General features: G+C 40.4%; 1 protein-coding gene across 1 annotated transcript in view; it reads right to left on the reverse strand.

Annotated features, from left to right (window-relative positions):
* The window catches only part of GALNT12 (polypeptide N-acetylgalactosaminyltransferase 12), a 138972-nt gene that overhangs the window by 87514 nt on the left and 30619 nt on the right, over positions 1-20839 (reverse strand). The window contains exons 2-4 of the mRNA XM_089681039.1: positions 15813-15982; positions 13443-13632; positions 6694-6879 (exon numbers count right to left, since the gene is read on the reverse strand). Coding sequence (XP_089537165.1) covers positions 6694-6879; positions 13443-13632; positions 15813-15982 — 546 coding nt within the window. The remainder of the gene's footprint in view (positions 1-6693; positions 6880-13442; positions 13633-15812; positions 15983-20839) is intronic.

Here is a 20839-nt window from a genome sequence, read left to right on the forward strand (position 1 = left end):
ATAATCCTCTGTCTGGAAGATGCAGAAAACCACAGCAGGAACACATGGACTCCTAGAAGCCACAACTGGAGTAGACCTAAAATCTTCCGTCCAGGCAGTCAATCTGTGACACTATTATGGATTAAGCTCCTGAGGCTGATCTGAAGCTCGAAAGGGTGCATCGGGACCCTCTACTGAGAAGCAGCACCTCATCTACATCAGAGGATGTGCTTGGCTGGGTCCCCTTCTATACGCACACAGCTTGACAAAAGGGCATATGCCGGCCATGTTACGCCCTTCGTTAGAATAGTCCCTGTGCCAACCTCCCCTCTTACACTGCACAACCCTGTTCACCCCTGCGGTGGATTAACGAATATCCATAAACATTTCCTGGTTATGTTGTTTTGTAAAAGTATTATGAGGTTAGTTAGTCCTCGGATCACCTGGTGGGGTGCACTGTTATAATAGTTATCCTCTTCGGTGTAGTTCCCTCATTTTATTTTTTGCTGGTTTCCCAAACTACCCCCCCCCCCCCTTATCTATCCCCCTCAGAAGACCCCAAGATGGGACTGCACGTCCCAGGGTCCATGTCATCAAAAATAGCCCAATCAAGTATAATCATATAACGATCATATAATGTTAGAGGTCTTAATGTCTCTGAGAAGAGATTGCATCTTCTCTGCGATTTGGCCAAGATGTGTAATTAGGTGGTTTTCTTACAGGAGACCCATTTTCAACCAGGGAAGGTTCCTAAACTGTTCATTTACACCTGTCCAGTGGCCTAACACTGTCATCCTCCTATTTCAAAAGCAAAGGGCATGCGCATCTTGATAACTTGGTCTTTTCCCTGGCAGTCAGGTGCACAGATCATAGATGAGGAAGGTAGGTACCTCATCGTTAAGGGGTTACTAGGGTGACTCTGGCTATAGGGTGAGAATACAGTGCCGAAAGTCATGTTATTGTCAGAGTTTGAGAAGTAAACATGCTCCAGAGTTCACCAAACATTCACCAAAGTAAAGGTAAATAAAACTTGATCAGATTATTTTCCCCTGTCAAATAGGATCCAGCGGGACTATCTTCTTTATTTTCATACGGATTCATGAACCCATTATATGCAAGATTCATGCACATGGAACACAATCGCTTAATGCATTGACTATTTTCTGTTTTGCCTCACAGAGACAGAGTTCTCCCTGCCCACATTACCTCATTTGAATACCTAGTATGGGGAACTGTCAAATTTCTCTATCAATTATTCAAAATCAGAGGCCCTGAACATAAAAAAACTCTTCCATGATAGACTGACTAACCTACAGCAATCTTACCCATTTCACTGGTCTTCATCCATCATGAATAGTGATGGGCCGAACACCTCCCTGTTCGGTTCACAGTCAGTCAATCAAACATAACAAAAGTTCAACCATGTACTTCGAACAGAGGGGAGAATTCACAAAACAGTAGCTTACCACATCTGGCGTATGCGGTAAGATACCACACAGCTACTAAAAAAATTTTTTTTTTTAGCCGTCAGTGGAGTTCCCCGCTGACATCTGAATATAAAAAGAATTGCTTGCATTGCTCAGCAATTAAGACAAAAAAAAAAAAAAAAAAAAAAAAAAAAGTGTGGGGTCCCCACATCCGTTCCAAGCCCTTCGCGTCTGGTATGGATTTTGAGGGAAACCCCCACACAAATTAACAAAAAAAAAAAAAAATGGGATGAGGGTCCCCCCCCAAATCCATACCAGAACCTTATCCGAACATGCAGCCCAGCAGGTCAGGAAAGGAGGAGGAACGAGAGAGTGGCCACATGCTCACGCAACCTAGCGTGACCCCCCTAGAAACATATCCCTGTTTAATGATCTGAAACGGTTTCACCCCTGTAATAGGTGTATCATTTGCAAGTGCAATAATATCAGAAAAAAGAGAGTCGACACATTTGAATCATCAATTACTGGCAGAACTTACAACATTAAACAATTTATCTCTTGCTACAGTAAGTTTGTAGTATATTTACTACAGTGCCCCTGTCGTAAACTGTATGTTGGCAGGACAACAAGACGGTTACGCGATCGGTTGCGTGAGCATGTTTCAAATATTAAGAAAGGGTTCAGGGAGCACTCTTTATCAAACCACTACCGTCTTCATCACAATAATGATCCATCTTCGTTAAAATTCATTGGTATTGATGTGATCGGTAACCACTGGAGGGGTATCAATAAGACAAGAGCAGTTTCCCAAGCCGAAACGAAATGGGTGTTTGAGCTCCATACCTTACACCCTTTAGGCCACAATATTGAGGTAGACGTTAACTGCTTTATTGCTAACAGCTGATGGGATCTGTTTCTGTGTCCCCCCCTCTTTTCTTTTTTACCCCTCTATGATATTTGGCCCAATTTTTACCTGATGCGTTCTATTCAATTTTTTTTATATTCCATACTTGGTCGAATTTTCAGTGTGTTCTCTTATTACCAATACGTGGGGTACTTTTTTCATGAGTATGATGTTTTAATAATAATTTTTTACGCTTTTTAGATTTCACTTTTATTAGTGATCATGGATCATTTTCCCACCCCTACTGACTATTATTTACCAGTCCTTGTACAATTGGATGCTTTTCCTTACCCCCATTTGTACCGCTGATGTGGGGACTAATAGAGGAACTATTGTGACTGTATAAGATTTTAATGGATTGTTCTACATTGTTTATTCAACTCTATTTTGGGTTTTTTACCTCTTTTTATCCCTTTGTCTGCTTTCATTTATCATGTTTTTAGGGCATATATATATTTATAATGCTTACCTTGATGTGGTCTAGCATTATAAGACCAGATATGCCATCCGTTGCGAAGGTTTACCTCTTTTATTCTTCTATTTGCTTTTATTTAATTCTTTTGTGATTTATTATGACTTTGTGACATGTATGTATTTTTATTTTTCATCTTGCCATGGTCCGTTATTGTAACCATATGCCATTCACTGAGGGGATTCTCATACCCCATATATTAATATGCGCATGGTTACTGTTACTGTACTTTGCACTGTCACTTTATTTGGGAGTAGAGTGCTTATAACAATTCCCTGGGGTCTGCGGCATAGTAGGTAACTATTACCGAAGGGCTGTGAAATGAGACATCTCTCTGTCTCTTCCCTGCTATGTATTAGATTGCGGATCCACGGCAAAATGGCGCTGCCGTGCTCGCGCATGCGCAGTACCTGTTTTCTTCGGGAAGATGGCCGAGACTAACTGCGCATGTGCCGGTTTCCCTATATTTATCACGGACGTCGGTCACGCTCCTGTACAGCCTCCCCTCTGATAATGTACCTGTAGCACGAAAGGCCTAAGGAGGAGCTGTGCAGAGCGTAACGTCATTTCACCGCCGGAGCCACGAGGAGGCCCGGCGGCCATCTTTACTGGGGTCAGTACTGCTGCTTTTCCTGTTCTTACATGAAATTGATTATGCATACTGCCCTGCTGTGTTTTTTATAAATAAAAATTTTTTGGGAAGTACTACACTATCTCTGGCATCTGTTTTCTGGGGCTCCTATGTGGAGCTATCATCCCCACAGAGAAAGCACTTTGCCACCCTGAGAGGAGTTTTGTGTGGAGCACCTGGCTGACCTTAAGGGGACCCCTGGACCTGACTAAAGAGTCTGTGATGACCCACCATGAGGGAAATGCCTGCTGCCTAACCTTTGATGTACCTATCACCTGGGATGCTTGATCATACATGCGCATAACCATTGCGTTTCTGGTGAGTGCGCATTTCTGTTATTTGAAAGAGTAAAGGCCGTGGAAGTTCACATTACTCCAGTGAAACACTGTGGATGCTTTGACTCTCTGCTATTGTTAATCACATATTTATTTTTCTAAGCGCTGCACTCTGATGTTTTATGGTTTTATTGATATTTTGGAGGCATTGTGGTTGCCTGAAGTGTTCTAGCTGCTGTATTTATAAGAGCGCTCACTATCCTTTATGCTGAATATGTACTCAGTACTTGGGTTGGGCCCATTTTGCAGCAATTACTGCCTCAATGCAGCGTGGCATGGAAGCTATCAGCCTGTGGTACTGCTGAGGTGTTATGGAAGACCAGGATGCTTCAATAGCGGCCTTCAGCTCTTCTGCATTGTTCGGTCTCATGTCTCATCTTTTTCTTGGCAATGCCCCATAGATTCTCTATGGGGTTCAGGTCAGGCGAGTTTGCTGGCCAATCAAGCACAGTAATCCCACGGTCATTGAACCAGGTTTTGGTGCTTTTGGCAGTGTGGGCAGGTGCCAAGTTCTGCTGGAAAATGAAGTCAGCATCCCCATAAAGCTCATTTGCGGAAGGAAGCATGAAGTGCTCCAAAATCTCCTGGTAAACGGCTGCGTTGACCCTGGACTTAATGAAGCACAGTGGACCAACACCAGCAGATGACATGGCTCCCCAAATCAACACAGACTGTGGAAAATTCACACTGGACTTCAAGCATCTTGCAGTGTGTGCCTCTCCATTCTTCCTCCATACTCTGGGTCCTTGGTTTCCAAATGAGATGCAAAAGTTGCTCTCATCAGAAAAGAGGACTTTGGACCACTGAGCAACAAACCAGATCTGTTTTTCTTTAGCCCAGGTAAGACGCTTCTGACATTGTTTGCTGTTCAGGAGCAGCTTGACAAGAGGAATACGACATTAGAAGCCCATGTCCAGGATCCGACTGTGTGTGGTGGCTCTTGATGCACTGACTCCAGCCTCAGTCCACTCCTTGTGAAAGTCCCCAACTCTTTTGAATGGCCTTTTCCTGACAATCCTCTCCAGGCTGCGGTCATCCCTGCTACTTGTGCACCTTTTTCTTCCACACTTTTCCCTTCCACATAACCTTATATTAATGTGCTTTGATACAGCACTTTGGGAACATCCAACTTCTTTAGCAATTACCTTTTGAGGCTTTCCCTCCTTATGGAGGGTGTCAATGATGGTTTTCTGCACAACTGTCAGGTCAGCAGTCTTTCCCATGATTGTGATTCCTACTGAACCAGACTGAGAGACCATTTAAAGGCTCAGGACCCTTTGCAGGTGTTATGGCCTAATTAGCTGATTAGAGTGGGACACTTTGAGCCGAGAATATTGCACCTTTTCACAATATTCTCATTTTCTGAGATTGTGGATTTGGGGTTTTCATGAGCTGTAAGCCATAATCATCACAATGATGACAAATCACGGCTTGAACTATCTTGCTTTTGCATGTAATGAGTCTATCTCATATATTAGTTTCACCTTTTAAGTTGCATTACTGAAATAAATGAACTTTTGCACGATATTCTAATTTTTCGAGTTTCACCTGTATATAAAATTACTAAAATAGTTTTTTTACCAGATAACAGATTATAAACTTTAATGAAGAAAAAAAATGTTGCAATTGCAGTGATTGTTTTATCTGATAAGGGCCTTGCAAGTGTGAAAGGACACCTGGGGAATAGTTTATTACAACACTGAGACTTTATTATAAACAAACCCTTGTACTAAGCACTAAAGAGGGCCATAGATGATTAGAAAATTGCTCGGAAATTGTTTGAAGCACTTTCTAAATGTTGGGGGTATCATATTGATTCTTGAAATGCAAAGAAAGGCAAAACAAGACAGACATGTTGGAATTTTTTTGTACAAACAATTTTCAAAGCACAAGAAGTGGAATCAATGGGGAATCTATCGGGAATAACCCACAAAAAAAAAAAATATTGTACTGCGCATGAGCACATTCTGCATTTTGAAATCAAATCGACAAAAAAATTTACTTATGTTGTAACTGAACGAGCTTATGTTAATAAGGGGGGGGGGGGCGAATTTGTATTAACAATGGAGTAATCACATGCTCATTCAACAGATCTTTGTCAAATGCAAACTTATTTTCAAGCTATTTTCTACCCATGTATAGCCAGCCTTACTTTTGGGAAGTTTGACAGAATGGCTTGTTTCAATATCTTTATAATCCCAAATTACAATACATACCATTAAAGTGGTTATGGAAGTTTTTTTTTGTTTTTTTTAAATAAACCCATCATACTTACCTGCTCTGTACAATGGTTTTGCACAGTGGAGCCCCAATACTCCTCTTCTTGGGTCCCCCCCACTGGTGCTTCTGGCCCCTCCCCCCCTTGCCGAGTGCCCCCAGAGCAAGCAGCTTGCATGCTCGCTCCCTCCCCTGCCCCCTCCTTACAGATTCCCATTTCTGTGTCTCAGCCAATGAGGAGAGAGAGAGACCTGGGAGAGGTGCTACCCTTGTGCACATTGCTGGATCAATATCGGGCTAAGGTAAGTATTGGAGGGGGGCTGAGGGAAGAGCTGCACACTGAAGGTTTTTTTTTATCTCCCTGTATAGAACTCATGAAGGTAAAAAACCTTCACCCTTTACAACCACTTTAAATTAGGAAATTCTTGCAATGTTAACCTTGGGGACTATAGCTTTTCTTTCTCTCCAAAAAACTGTAGTTTTAGTTTCTGACAAGAGAAAAAAGTACTAAAAATGATTCTTCTTCATGTCATACTTTTCATGGTGAATGCACTTTATCCATTTTTGTCTATTTGCCTGCTACCATTGCCAGAGTTAGCCCCACAGGTTTTCTCTCTTCATACTATAAACATAATATGCGTGTGTAAAAAAAACAAAAAAACAATCACTTTACTTACCACAATATTAAAGCATACAATATATCAATATTACTGTATAGCTATACAAACCTGATGACATCAATAGATGATCGCCTTCGCTTTTCCTCTCTCTCTGGGACCACATGCCAAGTAAAAACAAGTCTCCAGTCGAGTCCTCCAATCTGAGGTATACCAGAATTGCCTAAATACTCAAAAGTACGCCAGTCTATGACATCGATCACTGGGCATACTACTGCAGTTTCCTCTTCCCGGATCCTGAGGAACAACACAAAATAAACTACAGTCATGTTTATGCCATATAACAAAAGACAACAACACAACCTCCATTATACTAACAACCCCTATTTTCTTATTTCATCCACTTTACTGTGACAATGTCTAATTACACAGTCTAGCCCCCACTAAAGACATAGTTACAAAATTATTAGGTTAAAAAATGACATACTGTAGGTCCTTAGGTCTTGCATAAGTCTAATTTGCTATTCAAAGCTTTACAGTAAACAACCATTTCTTTATGTGGAACTTAACCACTTCAGGCCGGAAGCCCCCCCCCCCCCTTTCCTGACAAGGCCATGTTTTGCTACCCAACACTGTGCCTTTTAACTGGTAACTGTGCGGTTATGCAACGCTGTACCCAAACAAAATGTATATCCTTTTTCACACAACTAAACTCAAAATTTAGTCAGTCATACATCTAGGCAAAAATGTATTCTGCTACATGTCTTTGGTAAAAAAAATAAAATCCCAATATGTGTATATTAATTGGTTTGTGTGAAAGTTATAGCATCTACAAACTATGGTATACACAGTTGCATTCAAAATAATAGTGCAACATCACTAACTAGATCAATCACTGTTTTTGGTAGAAATTATACAGTTGCAAGAAAAAGTATGTGAACCCCTTGGGACTACGTGGAGTTTTGCATGAATTGGGCATAAAATGTGCTCTGAACGTCATCTAAGTCACAACAATAAAAGAACACAGTCTGCTGAACATAATACTACACAAACATTAGATGTTGCCATGGTTTAATTGCACATAACATGTAAACTTTCACAGTGCAGGGAGGAAAAAAGTATGTGAGGCCCTAGCTTAATGACTTCTCCCAGAGCTAAATGGAGCCAGGAGTGAGCCAACCTTGACTCCAATCAGTGTGATGATATTGGATGTGTTGCTACAGAAATCTCTGGCACATGCCAACATTTTTGTTGACACATCTACAATAAGGAAAACATTAAACAAGAATGGAGTACATGGGAGGACACCACGGAGGAAGCCATTGCTGTCCAAAAAGAATATTGCAGCACGTTTGAAGTTTGTAAAAGAGCACCTGGATGTTCCACAGCACTACTGGCAAAATATACTGTGGACAGATGAAACCAAGATTGAGTTGTTTGGGAAGAACACACAACACTATGTGAGGAGAAAAAAAAAGGCACAGCACACCAACATCAAAACCTCATCCCCACTGTAAAACATGGCGGAGGGAGCATCATGGTTTGGGGCTGCTTTGCTGCCTCAGGGCCTGGACGGATTGTTGTCATTGATGGGAAAATGAATTCCAGAGTTTATCAAGACATTTTGCAGGAAAACGTACGACCATCTGTCCAGCAACTGAAGCTCCGCAGAGGATGGGTGATGCAACAGGACAATGACCCAAAGCATACAAGTAATTCAACAAAACAATGGCTGCAACAGCACAGAATACGCCTTCTGGAGTGGCCCAGTCAGAGTCCTGACCTCAACCCGATTGAAATGCTGTGGCATGACCTTAAGAGAGCGATTCACACCAGACATCCCAAGAATATTGCTACACTGAAACAGTTTTGTGAAGAGGAGTGGTCCAAAATTACTCCAGATCGTTGTGCAGGTCTGATCTGCAACTACAGGAAACATTTGGTTGAGGTTATTGCTGCCAAAAGGAGGGTCAACCAGTTATTAAGTCCAAAGGTTTACATACTTTTTCCTCCCTGCACTGTGAACGTTTACATGTTATGTGCAATTAAACCATGGCAACATCTAATGTTTGTGTAGTATTACGTTCAGCAGACTGTGTTCTTCTATTGTTGTGACTTAGATGACGTTCAGAGCACATTTTATGCCCAATTCATGCAGAAATCCACGTAATCCCAAGGGGTTCACATACTTTTTCTTGCAACTGTATCTCCTCCTGACCCAGCATTAGCATTACTCAGCTTGGGTATTGAGATATTGCCTATTCCTCATCGTACTCTTATACTAAATATCTTGCTAGCAGCCAAATCACTAATTACCAAAGTGTGGCAAAAAAACATAGCACCCAGTATATCAGAACTCATAACCATGATTAATCTTAATTACACTTACGAAAGAATGCTTGCTCTTAGCAAGCTCTTAACTCCTTACAAAACTTTGAACAGACATGGAAATACTGGATTCCTTATATACCCATTTGAAATTGGTTGATATGTACCATACGAATGTTGCCTTTTTTACTACTTCTCACGAATGTCATGTTTTTGTTTTGTTTTCTTTAATTTTCTTCTATCAGAGAACTTACTGAAGTTATTAGGATGAAGTTGTGGAATACTGCTGTTATACATTCCCTACAATCACTTACAAAGGACTATCTACATTGTAAGTCTGATCGCTGTATATTGATCTTTAAGATTCAATAAAAAACGGATTGTTGAAAAAAAAAAAATTGTTGGTCTTTTTTCCTTTATATAGCAAAAAAATAAAAATCTCAGTGGTGAATAAATACCACCAAAAGAAAAGTATTAATCGGTCTCAACAAAATGCTAAATTTCATTTGGGTACAATGTTGCATGACCGCACAACTGTCAAAGTGTGACAGCGCTGAAAATTGGCCTGGACTAGATGGGGGTGAAAGTGTCCAAACCTGAAGTGGCTAAAGCCTTTAACTGCAAGACTGAATTTTGATATTTTTAGTGTTGCCCCAACTATTGGATGTTGCTTTAGACTGGTTGGACATGTTTCTGGTGGTACCTATGGGGTGAATTTCACTGGTAAGGAACCAAGGTCTTCTTCCAGAGAGACCCAATCTTTATGGTTTGCATAACCGTGCCAATCTAGGATTCGAGTCAGGTGAGAAGCATAATAATAATTCCTAAAATTAGGAAAGCCTATAACTCCACTTTTAGATCTAATGAGTAGATGAAGATTAATTTGCGGTCTCTTGTTTGCCTATAGAAATCTCCTAAGCAGCGATTGCAATGAATGGAAAAAGCAGGATGGAATGTAGATTGGTAGGGTTTGGAAAAAATTATATTATTTTTGGCAATATGGTCATTTTGACTATTGCTGTCCTGCCAAACCAGGAGAAATACTTCAAAGTTTAAAGAAAGACCTAGAGAAATGGACTTTTAAGTAACTGAATGAAATTCCTAGCATATAAAGCATCTAAGGTAGGTGTAAGCTTGACTCCAAAGTAATTCAGTGTCTTGTCTTCCCATTTAAAGGAACAATTTTCTGTGCCAAGTGCAGTGTATGAGGGGTAAGAGATGAGTTCAAAGCTTCGGATTTTTTATAATTTATTTTTTAAGGTCAGGACTCTGTGCAGGCCAATCAAGTTCCTCCACCCCAAACTCGCTCATCCATGTATTTATGGACCTTGCTTTGTGCACTGGTGCACACATTCATGTTGGAACAGGAAGGGGCCATCCCCAAACTGTTCCCACAAAGTTGGCAGCATGAAATTGTCCAAAATGTCTTGGTATGCTGACACCTCAAGAGTTCCCTTCACCGGAACTAAGGGGCCAAGCCCAACCCCTGAAAAACAGCCCCACACCATAATCCCCTCCTCCACCAAACGTTACACTTGGCACAATGCAGTCAGGCAAGTACCATTCTCCTGGTAACCACCAAACCAAGACACATCTATCAGATTACCAGACAGAGAAGCGTGATTTGTCACTCCAGAGAACATGTCTCCACTGCTCTAGAGTCCAGTGGCGGTATGCTTTACACTACTGCATTCAAAGCTTTGCATTGCACTTGATGATATAAGGCTTGGATGCAGCTGCTCGGCCATGGAAACCCACTCCATGAAGTTCTCTACGCTCTGTTGTGCAAATCTTAAGGACACACAAAGTTTGAAATTTCAAGGCACTGTACACAGCAGAATATAGAAATATAAAGCTTTCTATTTTGTCTGGTAATTCAGTTCCCCCAAGAGTAGTTGTGTTTTTAAAGAGGAACTCTGTGGACAAAAATATGAATAATAAAGTCCGCAGCTACAAATACGTCAGAGGCTGGTTTCTAATAAACATGTAATTACCAGTCAAGGGACCCAGCGATGTCCTCACCCAAGCTGGTTCTTCGATGGTCTTTTGAATCCTTTTCCGCCATCTTGGATGAAGAAATCCAGCGGTGACTCCCTGGTGCTTCATACCTGGCTCCCCACTGTGCATGCGCGAGTAGCACTGCCAATTTCTCAATAGACCAACAGCCTCCTGGGATCTGCGACATGTCTCAGAAGGTTTAAGGGGGGGGGGGTAAAATTCCAGTTGTCCAGTGGAAGTGAAGCAGGTACCTGCCAAAAATAGGTACCTGCTCCAAGAAAAAAATAGTTAAACCACAAATATATGGGGGTGAGGGCAGGGGCTGATTGTGTTTTGGGTGAAGTTCCACTTTAAGTACAGGCTATTTCAGCATATGTTATACATTCTAGTATTACTAGAAAATTATTAAAAAGGGAGTCTACCATTTGGAAGCGTTTCAATGGGAGATATACCAGGGAGTGCCACAGTACATAAAGGATTTTTGAAAGCAGAATTACTTTTATTAGATCTACTGAATTTTAGATTTAATATGCTCAATAAGGGGTTTGATATTTAGAAGGATAAAGTCTGGGAGTGTTCTGGAAATTTAAAGACTTCAGTATTTGACAGCATTAGCCCACAAGTGGAGGTAAGGAGGATTCACTGATCATGGGCATAAAGCCATCAATGGGTAGGATTTACGATTTTGCAGTGTTAATTTATAGACCAGAGAACCTTCCATATTGCTTAATGGCCTTTAGGGCACCCAAGAGGCATGGATGCAAGTCTTCTAAATAGAGATTTTGGGAGATAGTCTCCATACAGCCCTATGTTTTCCTCAAAGTCACCAATACGCAGCTCCTTCAAGTGGAAGTAAAGTCCACTTTTTAAGTTGTACCTACAGGTAAGCCTATATTAGGGATTACCTGTAGGTACAGTGAATATCTGCTAAGCGTGCACAGTTTAGGAAATATTCACACATAATGCAGCCAGTGATGTCACCAACCCATACGCAGGAGTGACGTCATCGTGGCTCCGGCCATTCATACTGCTGGAGCCTCCGAATCTGGAAGGAAGACCAGCTGAAGATGGCGGCACTGGGAAGTCATGACAGCATGGCACTGGAGGGTTCAGTGCATATACTGGTACATTATGACCTAACACTGCAGGGGGGCCATTATTTAAGATTTTTTGTAGGCGGTTTACTGCCACTTTATCAGGGTGGAAATGAACAGAGATTGTTGGTAATGCAACAACCAGAGCATGGAGTAACGCTGACAGAGGGCAACCTTAACTTGTCCCCCAAAAAAGAGGAAAAATTTTTGATACCCAACCATTAGTTGATATTCTGGCCACAAGGGCTTGATATACATTTGCAGCCATTTGACAAATTTAAAAAAAAAATCCATAATTTTGCAAGCAATGCCGCAGAAAACACCACTCTTCAGAATCAAAGGCTTTCACAGCATTCAAGGTTACCATCTTTCCTCTGCTAACATAGTCATGGAAAGCCTGGAAATTCATGGAAAGGCTTTTAGTATTAAAGTTTTATTCTTGCCTGGTATAAGGCCACAATGATCTATATGGATTAAAAGGTTGTGATTAGGTTGAGTAGCTAACACTTTTGCTAGTAATTTTACATCCTCTTGAAGGAAGGATATAGGGGATCCTTTCCAGCCTTGGGAATAAAGGTAATCAAAGCTTCCCTCCTTGAGTTGGTAGGGTGAAGGAATCAAAGCCATATTAAAAAAAACCCCATTCTATTAAAGAATATGAGTAATTTTGGGGGGAAAGTCTGCAGATATAGTGCATTAAATACTATTGGAAAGCAATCAGTACTTGGAGATTTAGCTTTCACAAAATGTGCCATTGCCATTTCTACTTTCTCGACTCTCAAAATTGCAGGGAGTCATTTTTTTGAGCTGGTGCTATCTATGTGCATGCTATGCATTGAAGGCATTGTGTAACACACTGGTGTTACACAATGAGCTGCTCAGGGTAGAAGAATACAAATCATGAAAAAATTCATGAACTTCTGCCATGACCAAATGAGGCCCTTGACAATAATACCCTCTTGTGTACATAGGGTTATAACAGACGTGTTTTCATCATAGTGAGCCAAGTAAGCCAACAATTTGCACATACATATTTTTGATACTGAAATATAGATTTGCTGAACAGTTGAGCTAATATTGTGCAAGGTGTATTTTCATTTTTTTAAAAAGGTTTTCATTTTTTAAATGTGCAAAAAAAAAAAAAAAGAGCTGAAAATGATAGAATTAAAAGTGTTTTTCCCTTTTTTTCACATTAAGTGCCAGGTTGATTCCACTTTTAGTCTTTTATATGTACAGCTCATGGGAATTTGACAAAAAAGTCAGTTTTTAACACTGCTATTGATGTTCTATGTAAATCAATTTGGATTCATATATGTATATTTAAAAAAAAAAATAATCTAAAAAGACAAACATTTTTAAAAAGTGTGATTTAAAAAAACAAAACAAAAAAAAACAAACATAGTATACACGGAGCAATATAATCCATATGAAAGATGGTACCTTTCTAGAAGTGGTTCCAACCAGCCATTATGACACTCACAATGGCAATCAAGGAAAGTCAAAACTTCTCCTTTAGCTTGGGATGCACCAAGGAGCCGTGCTCGTACGAGACCTTCTCTCTTGTTTGCACGGATTAGTCGAACTTTCCTCAGTTCAGACACATATTCTTGCAAACTTTCCTTCAGATGTTCTAAAACCATATTGAACATTACATAATTACAGTAAATCAAATTAGTGCTGTAAGAATAAGGTTCAAATTTAATAAACAAAAACACAAACTGCATACTCATACCAACATGCAGGTACTACTGTAAAAAAAAAAAGCATGAAAAACAGAACAAACTATGCTAGCTGAGGTAACAATTTGCATAACAGCACCCCGGTAACTACACCTTGAGGGTCCTGCAATATAATCTAGCACCCATTTGCAAGGTTTACTTTGATGTGCTCCGTTTGACTTTGTGTATTATGATAAAATGTCTATTCTCTCGTTTTTCATTTATGGCTGAAGGGAAAACATGTTAGCCTGTTTAACAGAGAGATATAGATCAGAATTATACACTAATGCTTTTATACATAGGTGTTCACAGTAAAAGGGAGAACATTAAGGGTCCACCGAAACATAATCGGCCGAAAATAGTTCCATCAGCATTTTGCTGATAGGAAAAATGTAGTCACTACAGGTGCCGATACAGGGGGCTGTGTGTACTGCAGATGTGAGGGGGGGGGGGGGGGCTGGAGGAGAAAGGCAGGAGAGGAGCAGTGTATACAGTGACTGGCTGTCACTATATGTCAGTGACTGTTTTTAAATGCGATTGCCGGGTTTTTTTTTTTTCACTATAGCTCAGAGAATCAGCTGTCACTTTCCCAGAGCTAAACGAAACAAAAAGTTTATGAAAGAAAAGTTTCATTCATTCTCTGAGCTATGGTGAAGAAAGAAAAAAACAAAAAAGCCGGGAATTGCATTTAAAACCCGGCAATGACATATGGTGACAGCCAGTGTGAGAGCCTCTGTATACATTGCTCCTCTCCTGCCCCCTTCCTTCCCCTACAAAGAGGGCCTGTCACTCATATGCTATCACATAGGGAACTATTGGTCCCCTATGTGACAGCAATAAAATCATAAGTTCAAAAAAATAAATAAATAAAATACAATAAAAATTGGAGCCTCCCCTCCTCCACATACGCAGACATTTTGGTTCGGTTTTTGGCCACATGCATTTTGAATTTTCGGTATCGGTTTCGGCACCAGAATTTTCATTTCGGTGCACCACTAGTGTACATAGATTCAAATCAGTGGTCCTGCTAGTGAAGAACTGCTGACAAATTTTATGGCCAATAAAATGTAAAGGTCAGGCAGGATTTCCACCACTTTTACCTTGCAATCATGAGGCATCCACAATATGCCTCAAACTTACTTGCAGAAATCCAAATTGTGACCTTTAGTGCATATACTGCTTTATTTTTCATTAAAAATAAAAAACACAGGCATATAATCCGAATAGGCATTTGCAATTTTAATTGCTATTCAACACAATCTACACAAATCACTTACTGGTGACTTCCTGTTAGCATAACAAATGACAAAAAAAAGAAAAAAAGTTACTATACAATCAAAATACAGATATAAAATAGTGATGTTAATTACAGTATACTGAAAACTGAATATTTTATATCAAATATGGAAGTTACTAGGCCTTGGCATCGGAGGCACATTCCCTTTTCTCCTGCAGAGTTTCCCTGGATTGAACCCTTACACCTACTGTAAAGAAGTGACAGGACTACCAAAAATAAAAGAAGCCCAGGTACATGGACATATGTCAGGTTATGGGATTAGATCGAAAACCCCAGTGTTAGTCTCCAGCACCCTCCAACTTCAGCTTCTGAATAATGCTTTTCTTCCAGGGTCTTAAGTACAACAGGGAAAACGTTGGTCAAAATAAAATTGAACCAACATCCACAAATTTTGCAGCAAAGTGCTTTAACCAACTGAACTGCTTAAATTATTCAACTGAGAGAGACTTCATTCATTCCTATAGAACTGTGATTTAATCTCCTGGAGTGGCTACAGTACACAGCCAATCTTATCCATTGCAAATCTGTTTACTCACAAATTTGAAGTAGAATGAAGGTTACTTGTGGTTGTGGGTCTTATTATGATGCCACATGTGTCTATGGTTGTAATGATAGCATTGGGGATTAGAATAATGTTCATGATTGCTATAATGGTTCACCACTGTGAAATTGGCAGCTCTAGTTGAAGCCTGGAAGTAAATAATGAACTTTGACGCAAGTTCCTAAATTTCCCTCATTAAAGGAATGTCTTTGTTCATACATCTTATAAGAAAAAATAAAAAAAAAGTTTTTTACCTTTCTCACTGTAATCATCTACTAAGATAACTTCTTCAAGAAGAATGTCTGGAGAGGTTTCCAAGACACTGTGGACTGTTCGCAAGAGTGTGGACCATGCTTCATTGTAAAATGCGATGATGACAGATGTTCTGGGTAACCTATTATAGCCATATTTCACATTTCCACACCTGTAAACAGGAAAACAGTTTATCATAAGAGTCTCTTACAAGGACAATGTCTGACCCTATTTACATTAAAGCCTATCCTACATCGTCAGTTACATGCACGTTTTGTAGCATGCAGTCCAAGAACCAAGAAGTGACTATGTCTCCTATCTTGTGATACAGTGGATATAAAAAGTCTACACACCCCTTTTAAAATGTCAGGTTTCTGTGATGTAAAAAAAAAAAAAAAAAAAAAAGACAAAAGAAATAATTTCAGAACTTTCTCCACCTTTACCCACTTCCCCTGACCAGTTCATTTTTTGCGATATGGCGCTGCTTTACTTTAACTGACAATTGCGCGGTCATGTAACGCTGAACCGAAATGAAATTTATGTCCTTTTCCCACAAATATAGCTTTCTTTTGGTGGTATTTGATTGCATATGCGTTTATTTTTTTCTTTATACAAAAAAAAAAAAAAAGAAGTGACAATTGAGAAAAAAAAAAGCAAAACAATATTTTTGACTTACGCAAAAAAAATGCAGCGCAACAATGAAATAAATATAATTTTGCTTGCAACCTTATACGTGCATATATAAATGGTGACAATCAATCTGCCGTGCTTGTGAAAATCAATATACAGTGGGGCAATAAAGAATTTAGTCAGCCACCAATTGTGCAAGTTCTCCCACTTAAAAAGATGAGAGAGGCCTGTAATTGGCATCCTAGGGAGACCACAACTATGAGAGACAAAATGAGAAAAAAATCCAGACAATCATATTTGAAAAGAATTTATTTGCAAATTATGGTGGAAAATAAGTATTTGGTCAATATCAAAAGTTCATCTCAATACTTTGCGATATATCCTTTGTTGGCAATGACAGAGGTCAAACGTTTCCTGTAAGTCTTCACAAGGTTGGCACACACTGTTGCTGGTATGTTGGCCCATTCCTCCATGCAGATCTCCTCTAGAGCAATGATGTTTGGGGGCTGTCGCTGGGCAACACGGACTTTCAACTCCCTCCAAAGGTTTTCTATGGGGTTGAGATCTGGAGACTGGCTAGGCCACTCCAGGACCTTGAAATGCTTCTTACAAAGCCACTCCTTCGTTGCCCGGGCAGTATGTTTGGGATCATTGTCATGTCGGAAGACTCAGCCACGTTTCATCTTCAATGCCCTTGCTGATGGAAGGAGGTTTGCACTCAAAATCTCACGATACATGGCCCCATTCATTCTGTCCTGTACATGGATCAGTCATCCTGGTCCCTTTGAGGAGAAACAGCCCCAAAGCATGATGTTGCCACCCCCATGCTTCACAGTAGGTATGGTGTTCTTTGGATGCAACTCAGCATTCTCTCTCCTCCAAACACAACGAGTTGTGTTTCTACCAAACAGTTCTATTTTGGTTTCATCTGACAATATGACATTCTCCCAATCCTCTTCTGGATCATCCAAATGCTCTCTAGCAAACTTCAGACGGGCCCGGACATATACTGGCTTAAGCAGGGGGACACGTCTGGCACTGCAGGATCTGAGTCCTTGGCGGCGTAGTGTGTTACTGATGGTAGCCTTTGTTACGTTGGTCCCAGCTCTCTGCAGGTCATTTACTAGGTCTCCCCGTGTGGTCCTGGGATTTTTGCTCACTGTTCTTGTGATCATTTTGACCCCACAGGGTGAGATCTTGCGTGGAGCCCCAGATCGAGGGAGATTATCAGTGGTCTTGTATATCTTCCATTTTCTAATTATTGCTCCCACAGTTGATTTGTTTACACCAAGCTGCTTGCCTATTGCAGATTCAGTCTTCCCAGCCTGGTGCAGGTCTACAATTTTGTTTCTGGTGTCCTTCGACAGCTCTTTAGTCTTCACCATAGTGGAGTTTGGAGTGTGACTGTTTGAACTTATCAGTATAAAAGACACCTGTCCACAACCTCAAACAGGTGCCATTGATACAGGTAATGAGTGCAGGACAGAGGAGCCTCTTAAAGAAGAAGGTACAGGTCTGTGAGAGCCAGAAATCTTGCTTGTTTGTAGGTGACCAAATACTTATTTTCCACCATAATTTGCAAATAAATTCTTTCCAAATCAGCCAATGTGATTGTCTGGATTTTTTTTCTCATTTTGTCTCTCATAGTTGAGGTCTACCTATGATGCCAATTACAGGCCTCTCTCATCTTTTTAAGTGGGAGAACTTGCACAATTGGTGGCTGACTAAATACATTTTTGCCCCACTGTATGCTACTCAATCTCTTCCAATAAGTACATATAAACTCCCGTAGATTGTGCACATAAACAGTGCTATGAATACAACATAAATCATGCAATAAAATAATTTGTAGTGAACTGTCCCTTTAAATCCATAATCACATCACGTGGACCAGTGTAGTCACACTTCCTGTATATCGTGGTACAAATACACAAAAAAAAGTGCCAACTTAATATAATCTTAATAATGGTGAACTGTCCCTTTAACCACTATGGTACCGCCCGCAGTACATATACTGCTACAAGGCCCCTGTGCTCAGGATCACGTATATAAACGTGATCCTGCATTACGGGGTAGGGGGCGCGTGCAAAGCGCACAACCGCTCTACCTACTGCACCGATCGCGGCTGCGGGTATCAATCACTGTAACGTGGTTGTGGATCTTATTATTAAGCCACAAGTGCCTATGGTTGTAATGATAATAATGTTCATGATTGCGATAATGGTTCATCACTGTGAAATTGGCAGCTCTAGTTGAAGCTTGGTAGTAAATAATGAACTTTGACGCAAGTTCCTAAATTTCCCTCATTAAAGGAATGTCTTTGTTCATACATCTTATAAGAAAAAAAAAAAAATTGACTTCCCTGATCCTCCCCTTCTTTCAGTGTCCCTCATCTCCTGATAAGCCATATCGTGTGGAGACACAGTGCACATGCTCAGTTTGGTGTGTATTGCTAAAAAGGTGTTTTTTTTTCTTGGGAGAATGCATGTGATCAAAACAGGGCCAATCAGCAGGTCAGGTCAGTTCTGCATCCTCCTAGAGCAAAATGAAAACTCCTCCTACAAGCTTTAACATGTGCTCTGCTGGACACGGATAGAAGTCACAAGACTGCTCTAACTGCTGCTGAGAAAAGGTATTTAAGTTTATATTTACTAAAATAATTGCACTTCCATGTTCTGTGTACAGTGGGAGACCAGATACAGTGAATGCAGGATTCTGGGTTTAGTAGTACTTTAAGGACAGCTTACTTGACTGGAATGATACAAGCTAATTGGCCAAAAGCAAGCATGTACCAATATTAAAAAAAAAGGGCTGAGATTAGGACTGCAACAACTAATCATCATAATCGATTATTATTGATTATGAAAATAGTTGTCAAATATTTGCATAATCAATTAGCTGGGCAACCGATTAGTTGGCCTGCATACAGAATGCATTACTTGTTCACATATCAGAAAATACAGTGCAGTACACATACAGCTCAGTACACCATCCATACATGTCAGTAAGTGCCTGTTAATTTGTGAATGTGACTGTGTGAGGAGCAATGCCTCATGGAACATGTAGTTCCTGGGCAGGAGAAGAAAGTGAGTGATTCTTCTGACAGAAGTTTTTTTATCTTGCCATTTATACTATTACTTTGACACTTGTTGTAGGGGCACTCTGAATGCAAGAGGAGCCAACAGTGTCAGTGGGGGACCCCAGAAGAGGAGACTCAGGGCTGCTCTGTGCAAAAACATTTACACAGCGCAGGGAAGTAGAAGTTTGAAGATTAAAAAAAAATCCAAGGTTTACAAATCACTTTAAGGGCATTGTGCAGAGAAGATCAAAATCCAAATCCAGGGAAGCTTGAGGCTGATAGACTGTAGGCAATATAAAGCATTAAAAATAAAAATTTACCATTATTGTGCATTATATATAAAATTATTATATCCATACAAAAAGTCTCAGCCTTTACTACTACTTTAATATAAAAGATGGATACTCCCCACTCTTCATATCTGACTCCCAGTTAAAATACCCTGTAATATCTCTCTCTCTTCCAAATTATTAAGCAAATTCTATTTAAGTGTCACAAAGATGAAATATTTTGTTTTTCAGTTTAACTCATGGATGGCATTGTGTGTCAGGGCTCTTTTGATCACTGAAAACAATCTCGGACACCTGTAATAATTAGATTGGCAGGTGAGCCCAATTTAAGGAAAAACTACTAAAGGAGGGTGTTCCACATTATTAAGCAGAGCACCATTTTCAAGCAATATGGGGAAGAAAAAGGATTTCTCTGCTGCCGAAAAGAGTGAAATAGTTCAATGCCTTGGACGAGGTATGAAAACATTAGATATTTCACAAAAACTTAAGCGTGATCATCGCACTATTAAGAGATTTGTGGCTGATTCAGAGCACAGACGGGTTCGTGCAGATAAAGGCACACTGAGGAAGATTTCTGCCAGATCCATGCATCAGATCAAGAAAGCAGCTGTTAAAATACCATTACATAGCAGCAAAGAGATATTTGAAGCTGCTGGTGCCTCTGGAGTCCCATGGACATCAAGGTGTAGAGTCCTCCAGAGTCTTGCAACTGTGCATAAACCTTCTATTCGGCCACCACTAACCAATGCTCACAAGCAGAAACAGCTGCATTGGGCAGAAAAATACATGAAGACTAATTTTCAAACAGTCCTGTTCACTGATGAGTGCTGTGCAACCCTGGATGGTCCAGATGGATGGAGTAGTGGATAGTTGGTGGACGGCCACCCTGTTCCAACAAGGCTGCGACGTCAGCAAGGCGGTGGTGGAGTCCTGTTTTGGGCCGGAATCATGGGAACAGAGCTGTTTGGACCCTTTAGGGTCCCCGAAGGTGTAAAGATGACCTCTGCAAAGTATGTGGAGTTTATGACTG

Source organism: Staurois parvus, unplaced genomic scaffold (assembly GCF_062004578.1).
Source record: "Staurois parvus isolate SC_StPar_1 unplaced genomic scaffold, SC_StPar_1.0 ptg000257l, whole genome shotgun sequence".
NCBI lineage: Eukaryota > Metazoa > Chordata > Amphibia > Anura > Ranidae > Staurois > Staurois parvus.